At 33.1% G+C, this 8,027-nt stretch overlaps 1 protein-coding gene across 1 annotated transcript; it reads right to left on the bottom strand.

Moving 5' to 3' along the window:
- On the bottom strand, nucleotides 1-6,676 carry LOC100816167 (CTP synthase). The gene is made up of 22 exons (XM_003546798.5): nucleotides 6,266-6,676; nucleotides 5,668-5,867; nucleotides 5,092-5,171; nucleotides 4,704-4,790; nucleotides 4,562-4,612; nucleotides 4,348-4,465; nucleotides 3,985-4,041; nucleotides 3,799-3,863; nucleotides 3,518-3,601; nucleotides 3,381-3,431; nucleotides 3,233-3,295; nucleotides 2,983-3,029; nucleotides 2,759-2,828; nucleotides 2,580-2,642; nucleotides 2,344-2,433; nucleotides 2,210-2,248; nucleotides 1,854-2,081; nucleotides 1,679-1,764; nucleotides 1,426-1,474; nucleotides 1,259-1,339; nucleotides 1,071-1,164; nucleotides 1-635 (listed from the first exon to the last, which is right to left on the bottom strand). Exons 2-22 carry the CDS (start codon nucleotides 5,783-5,785, stop codon nucleotides 427-429), a joined length of 1,830 nt encoding a protein of 609 aa, XP_003546846.1. The 5' UTR covers nucleotides 5,786-5,867; nucleotides 6,266-6,676; the 3' UTR covers nucleotides 1-426.
- Nucleotides 6,677-8,027: the final 1,351 nt, after the last annotated feature.

The following is an 8,027-nucleotide window of genomic DNA, read 5'->3' as shown; positions in this document are numbered from 1 at the left end:
TGCACCAAACAAAATTCAACTTAAATGTTCATAATATATAAGAGTTTACATTAATGGCCACTCAAAAGAAGACACTCAGTTGAAAGTAAAATCTTAAACCTTCAGCCTGTATACTAAGATGAAAAACCCTAAACAGCAACTTAAAAGCCACCAAAGCCCAAATATTTGGCATGATCAAGTGAAGTTTTGGCCAATATTTGACCAAAGAGTGAAACCAATGGTGGCTGCAACCGCCACACCATAGCACAACCGCACTAGGAAATATAAAAAGCTGTTAGACTCAAAATTTGTTTCATGCTGGAGACAAGTCCCTATCTAAAAGACCTATCCACTCACTAACTGTACAAGCAACCGAGGACAAGAAGAATGCCCTTGGATATAGTTATACCACGATTATTAGCATGCACCAAACACTTGATATGAGGCCTAACAACTACCATCCACATACACCCCATTGCCATTGGTATATATACCATTTAAGGAACCATTGGATGAATTGAAGCCATTTCCCTTTTGGTGTGCTTTCAGTTTTGGTGAGTGTCCATTGCACATTCCATTTCCATTAGTTAACTTGGCGTGACCATTACTTGGCACCATGATTGTCCTCCTAGATTCACTTGCTGCTGCTATTAATCCTGTTTTGTCAATGAGGTAGTAACATTATTTAGTGTATCAAATTCAATGTTGCTCTCAGTCAACTAGAGCCAAGTAGTATATGAAGGAAACCACAGCATTTACTTATCCACTTTTTTTCCCTAATCTTTTCCATCACTATGAGACTTTTACATCAAAGATTAAATGAACTACTAGTTTTCAATTAAGCTTGGAACTACCGATGCAGTAAATTTCAAGTTCAGTTCAACCCTTGTAAGTGTACATCAATAATAATAAAAATGAGAAGAAAACCAACAGGATCCCCCAACCCAATGACTAAATCGAAGGACAAAAGTAAAATTAATAGCTCCTTACATAGAAAAAGTCAAACCAATAACCATAAGATTTCATGATTGCAATAACAACATCAAATAATGAGTTTGAATGAACAACAGATAAGAAATGACTCTGGATACCTGAGAAGAGCGGAGAAGGTTTCCCTGGTCTGGACTTGAACTCAGGGTGAAACTGAACGCCAATAAAAAAAGGATGGCTAGGCAACTCAACTATCTGCACCAATGCACATATTTACCAGAATTATACTTATTAATATTGCACAGATCTTAAGATGAATGACATTATATATTTTCAAGTAAATACTCACCTCCATACGCCTCCCAGTTTCATCTTTGCCAACAAAAGATAGACCAGCATTCTCTAGCGGTGATATCATGTCAGGATTAACCTATACAGCATAAGAATCATTGTTAGTGACTATGGTTGCATCTTTAGCCATAATAAAGATAGTTTCTGCTTACAAACACAATTTACCTCATATCTATGCCGATGTCGCTCATCAACAAAGCTTACATTGCCATACCTATAAAGAATTCCAAATTACCGTATCATATATATGCAATATCAACATAATATGGAGTGTAGATCCAGAAATTAGCATTTTGAAATACTATTTTACTATGTGTGATAGTGATTTTTCTTTTTTGGTGTAATGAAGATAAATATTTTCAATTAACAAATCCAATCCAAGTACAAAAGCACATCAAGTTTGGTTCTTAATTCTTACAATTTTGCGGATTTGCAGTCAGCAACTTCAAAGTAAGTTCTTCTTGAGCCAAGACGCATAGTTCCTCCCATATGAGTCTTTGAGCCCTATTCACAGAATACAAACCAGCTTAACTAGGTTTTCAAAAGGAACAATACTATCAATTCATGCAGAACGTCAAAATAGGATAATATACTTCTGGCATAAATATGACACAAGGGGTCTTGGTTTCAGGATTGAATTCTGTGCTAGTAGCATCATGCAGACCGAGAACAGATCGTGCAAACTCAATAACAGCAATTTGCATTCCCAGGCAAATGCCGAGAAATGGAACATTATGTTCTCGAGCATACTTAGCAGCAAGAATTTTCCCTTGCACTCCTCTATCACCAAAACCTCCTGGAACTAGAACCCCATTAGCACCCTGTAGCACAAGTCCATTTAGAGAAAACCAGTAAATAATCTATCACTTAAATACATTTAAAAAAAATATGTATTTGTATTATAATCAGAACATTGAAGAAAGAAATTTCATCTAAATAGTAGGAATACCTTTAAAAGACTCCAAGCAGCTTTATATGCCTCAGGATCCTACAGTAGGACATTAATCAATCATCAGGGTTGCAAAAAGCAAAACCACAAGAGTCGACCAACATGTGCAATAGAACAGAATGATTGGTAATCACCTCATTATAAGTAGCATCTTCAAGATCCCCAGCTGGAACCCAGTCCACAATAAGTTTACGGTTTCGAGCAACAGAAGCATGTAAAAGTGCCTTCACAAAAAAACCAAGTATATTATTAGCTTACAGTATACTCCAGAATGTTCAATATGCCTCTTAAACTCAGGTGTTATAAATGCAAGTAGCAGAGAATGCCAAAAGTAAATGAAAATTACTATATATTACTAATAACTGGTTACCTTCAGAACAGAAAGATATGCATCTGAAAGGCCAGTGTATTTTCCCACCATTGCAATTCTAACCTGTTAAGCACATAATGGTTGTAAGCTCAAAACTTGCCACTACTCAGAAAATTATATCTATTCATATGTTGATTTTTTTTTCTTCAGATGATATATTTCAGATGTATGATACTCACAATTTCATGACATCTGTCATAAACTTTTGTCCTTGAAGTCCACTCCTTCAAATTAGGCTCTGCAGCAACACTGCAAATAATAAATGCATTAGTTGAAAGACACAAACACTTTAGCTAACAGCTGGCACACAACTATACATTTTCAGAAAACCAATGGATTAGGGTTTTTATGGGGAAAGGGAGGGAGTTATACGCAAAAAAAAGAATGAGTTTGTAAAACCAACCCTAGCAAGTTTAATGCTTTCAGGATCGCCTCATGTGCCTTCTGGTCCTATTTGTTATGGAAAATAAATTCAAAGGAAAAAAAGTTTAGAATGTTTGCATGAATTAAAGCCACCTAAATTGAAAAGTATGCAATCCAACTTCAAAAAAAAAACATCAAACCACAAAATTAACAAAATAAACATCATAATTACGGTTCCAGCAGTTCTAGAAAATGGTCACAGAAAGGAGTTTCAAAATAGAATTACTTACTTTCAATAGCAAAGGAATGTGCCAAATATTTGGAACGTCATGGAGAGTAAGTATGTTTGACAACTGCAGATACAAAAGTTTGTTTTAAGAATACATATAAGGCTTTTGTGATAAGAAAAGTCAAAGTTGTCAATATTTGTCATATTACCGGCACATGACAGAATTGAGCAAGTTTTGCCTTGACATTGTCATCAAGTTCCTGATAAAAGGACAAGTCAGATATGGATATTTTAATCATTATTCCAAGGAGCCAATAGAATTAAAAAAAGAAGACAAGAAACACACCTTCGAACTGCGACAAGCAAGAAGATTAGGGGTCAAACCTAATCCTCTAAGTTGACGAACACTGTGCTGAGTTGGCTTTGTTTTCTACATATTAAAAAAAATCAAATAAGTGTTGATCATACCACTTGAAACATGGAACAAAAATATTCTATTCAGTTTATTTGGGACCAATAAATTGAAATTTAAAATTTAAAATTTCAATTTTATACTCATTTCTCAATTTATTTCTAATAAAAAAATAAATTAAAAATGTTTCACTGATAAAATATGTAACACTATACCGGTTCACCAACAACATGGAGAATAGGAACCAGGCTGACATGAACCAAACAGAAGTTGCCAGGGCCTACAAAAAGGCAAAAAAAAAAAAAAGTAGCAAGATTGATTCACTGAAGCACACCAATAACCAAATTGATGTATAAAAATTAATAGAGCATGAGGTTTGAAGCATGACAAGGCATTATTACCTACACGGTATGAGAATTGACCAAGTGCTTCAATAAAAGGCATGGACTCAATATCCCCTGCATGAAAGAAAGGCCATTTTAAATGAATGTTTTAAAATATAGCCGATCCCACCAAGCGGAAAAAGGCTTGGTGGTGGCTGTTTAAGAATATAGGGGTTCTAGAGTTTTCACAGTACCGATAATATCAATACTATTTTCTCTCACTTTGCCAAATAGAAGTCTCTTTCAATTTTAGTTTTCTACTTCTACCTAACCCATGATTTTTTAAAATTAAGATATGGAAAATTTTGAATGGATAATAGTACTGAAAATCAAGTTCTATCTTAGTATTTTGATTAAACGTTTTCTCTGACTATTATTTACCTATAGTTCCACCCAATTCAATGACACAAACATCAGCTGGCCCTTCTTTCCCATCAACTGGTATCTTTGCTACACGTTCTATCCACTCTTGGATAGCATCTGTTACGTGCGGAACAACCTACAAATAAAGCAAAAAAACCAAAAATGAAAATTAAGGCACCAACCACAATTACAAATAGCTTCAAAGAGTAAAAATCAGAATGATTAAATATACCTGTACAGTCTTTCCAAGATAATCTCCTCTTCTCTCCTTCTCAATAACAGACTATAAACATCCATAACAATAAAACAATAAGAAACATAAGGCACACCTGGACAAAAACAAAGAAGAAAACATCAAAAGGCAATAAACTCACCTGATATATTTTTCCAGTAGTGATATTATTGTCACAAGTTAATTTGATGTCCAAGAAACGTTCATAGTTTCCAAGATCAAGGTCAACCTTCAACAAACAAAAAAGAAAGAATAAAAATGGCAATCAAAAACTTCAAAGAAAAACAATAGTAGCTATCCTCTTTTTATTGTAACTGAAATTAGAAACATACAGAAGACAAATTTAGCTGCACTTTCAAAGTAAAATGAGAAAATGAAAAGAACAGGGGGATACAACACGGGAGATTCACACTATGGCTTATGGCATGTCACCACAAAAGAGGAACAAATACAATCTCAGCCTTCCATTGAATTCCGGAAAAGAAACTAATAATCAGCATCCTCGTGGTAAAAAAAATTAGTTTATTTACCTCACCACCATCATCTAAGACAAAAACCTCTCCATGCTCAAAAGGAGACATAGTTCCCGCATCAGTGTTCAAGTAGGGGTCTGCAAATTATAAAAAAGTTAAAACAATTTTTTTTTTAAAAAAAGAAGGATAATTAGCATTCATTATTTTACATAACATAATTAGAAAAGGAGACAGATTCTTATTTATTTACAGGAGGGAAGAGAAACACCAAGCACAAAATTGAATCTACTCCTTTTTTTTATCAATACAAAAGAATAAAACACTGAGGAGAAAGGAACACAATGCAGGAGGATAAAGAATTCTCCAAAACAAGAGAAGAAAAACATCAAATCAATCCCTTTGTAAACCACACAACAAAAATCCCCTTTTTTCTTCAACAAAACCATTTCCATTCAAATGGAACCTCAAGTAATCAGAGGAAACAGAAAACTTGGCCATTCAGCAAGCCAATCAAATTCATTGATAGTTACTCTATTACAACAATAAAAAAACACAAAACTGCATTCTCTTCAAGAATTAGAAAGAGGGGTAGTGAGTCTTCAAACCAAAGGAGACTAAGAAAAGGAAAAATACCAATCTTGATAGAGGTAACTCTAAGACCACAGGCCTTGAGGATTAACCCAATACTGCTGGCAGTGACTCCTTTCCCAAGTCCACTCACAACACCACCAGTCACCAACACATACTTCATTTTTCCCACCCTTTTTAAGTTGAACAGCGATGAAACTACTCAAAACTAGTCCTCTGCTGTTTGTTCAATGCACAAAGCCACCCTGAAAATGAGCACTATTAGAAAAAATAAAAAACAACCACCACCACCAACACACAACCTAGGACCAAAAAAACAGACACATGCCAATAATACCACCACTCAAGTACAAGCACCACTACTTATACTGAGACCCACTAAAACCCTCTTTTAGCCCTCTGATAAAACTAAGAATGATGACAACAACAGTACAAGAAGGGAACAATGCAAGAGGTGGCGGTTTCTAGTAAGTGGGGGTGGTTCGGATAAGATTTAGATAGATAGGTATATGAAATTACTACTACTACTACAACTACTACATACATAGATATCATAAGCAAAAGAAAATGGGAAGGAAAAAAAATTAGAAAAAAAAAGGTGGGAACTTTGAAGAACCCCACAAGGGAGAGAATAATGAGGAACCTTGTTCACAATGACGGGGTTTACAAGGTTCTTCCTTTCACTGCTTTTTTCTGGGAACCAACCCACCCCTTTTGGCCCAAAGACTTTCTCTTTTTAGCCCCCCAACAAATAGAGGGAAATACCCTCTTGCACACAAATGGGAGGGATTTTGTGTGGTTAAGGATTGTGTTGTGACACAAAAATGGGAGGGAAACACAAAAGGGTACAAAGGTTTGGACTTTGATCAAGATGAAGAAGATGCTTTTTGGGTTTTGCCTCTATGGTTAACAAACATCAAAATGTACCCTTTTCTCTCTCTCTCTCTCTCCCTCTATTTCTCTCTCTATCTCTTTGTTGTTGTTCTTCTTCTTGTTACAGGCGGCGGGTGAACATGGAAGATGGCTTCTCCTTTCAACTTTAAAAAGAAGCAAAATCCATGCCCCTAGAGAAAAAAAATAAATGAAAAAAGAAAAAGGGAAATTATATATATTGAAAATTTACTCCTCCTTTCATTTTTGTTTTTTGACGCAATCAAATATCAACCATTTGGACTTTGGACTTTGTCAGTGTAAAAGAAATAGAAATTTATTAAATGAAAATAATAAAAATTTCATCTTTTGAAAATTTTAAATTTTTTAAGTAATTGAGAAAAAATAATAAATTCATCTCTCAGAAATAAGTTGTTTTCTCTTAACCTAACTCATGTTACCTCATTTGAGAACTTTATTTGTTTACATATAATTTCAAATAAATCATACACTAAATTATTAATTCTATTTTAATTTAAATAATATATAAAAATTTAATAAACAACATGAATCGTAAAAGTAATAAAATTGAAGATGTAAATTATTTTTTGATATATTGTATAATTTTAATTTGTTATTTAAATATTACTATAAGTTAAATTATTTACTTATTGTCATAATTAATTTATTAATTATATTTCTAATAATTATAGAAATATAGAGTGTAATTTATATGTGTATATGCAAAATTAATATGGTGCAAGATGAGTTCAAGGGTTGGTGTTTACATCCATGACCCCCGACCTCGCTTCTATAAAGTGGGGAAAATTTGAACTTAATCTTAAACCCTATTGAAAAAGATTTTTTTAAGGTTAGGTCGTAGTCAAACAAATACTTGTAGGATATAATTTAATTGTCATGGCCCTTTGAATACACAAGAAATAAAAATTAAGGGTGCGTATAGTTTGAATTATCACATTAACAAGTTTTGAAATGATATTAGTGAATAAGTGTTTAATATTTTTTATTAAATTGTTTTAATTATTTAAAACTCTAAAAGTTTTAAATTAAATAATTTTATATCTTATATATAGAGGATCATTAAGTAAAAGAATTTAATTAATTTAACTATAATATGAAATAACTGAAGACAAATTTTCTATAAAAAAAACTTTTAAAAAATATCAGACAATATTTTCTATAAAAAAAACTTTTATAAAATATCAGACAATATTTTCTTAGATATACTTTTATTTCTAACACCAAAACTTTTTTTGAAGGATAGTATCGTTAACATTGAATCGTGTATCCTATTTCAACCATTAATCATAGCGAGTGTAGTTTCAAAGAGTGTTTTCTTTGGTTCACGATACAGTGATACACCACAACTTCAATTTCGATCTTGTTACTAAATTTTGGTGTATTTTACTGACCTTGATCCGAATGCAAATACTCACATTTAATTAACTTGTTTTTTTAATATTGGTTTTGCATACGGCTGCAAAGTCTGTTTTTTTTACAGTAAAAGAAAAAAT

Source organism: Glycine max, chromosome 15, assembly GCF_000004515.6.
Source record: "Glycine max cultivar Williams 82 chromosome 15, Glycine_max_v4.0, whole genome shotgun sequence".
NCBI classification, from domain to species: Eukaryota; Viridiplantae; Streptophyta; class Magnoliopsida; order Fabales; family Fabaceae; genus Glycine; species Glycine max.
The sequence above is the reverse complement of the archived record's forward strand: the minus strand, read 5'-3'. Positions and strand labels throughout refer to the sequence as shown.

What these genes read in the sequence shown, in the direction of transcription:
- LOC100816167 (XM_003546798.5), bottom strand. Translation starts at nt 5,785, where the DNA reads ATGAAGTATGTGTTGGTGACTGGTGGTGTTGTGAGTGGACTTGGGAAA. An exon ending in AGTTACCTCTATCAAGATTG is followed by an intron (nt 5,172 to 5,667) that starts GTATTTTTCCTT and finishes TATAATTTGCAG; the next exon opens with ACCCCTACTTGAACACTGAT. An exon ending in TCTTAGATGATGGTGGTGAG is followed by an intron (nt 4,791 to 5,091) that starts GTAAATAAACTA and finishes TGTTTGTTGAAG; the next exon opens with GTTGACCTTGATCTTGGAAA.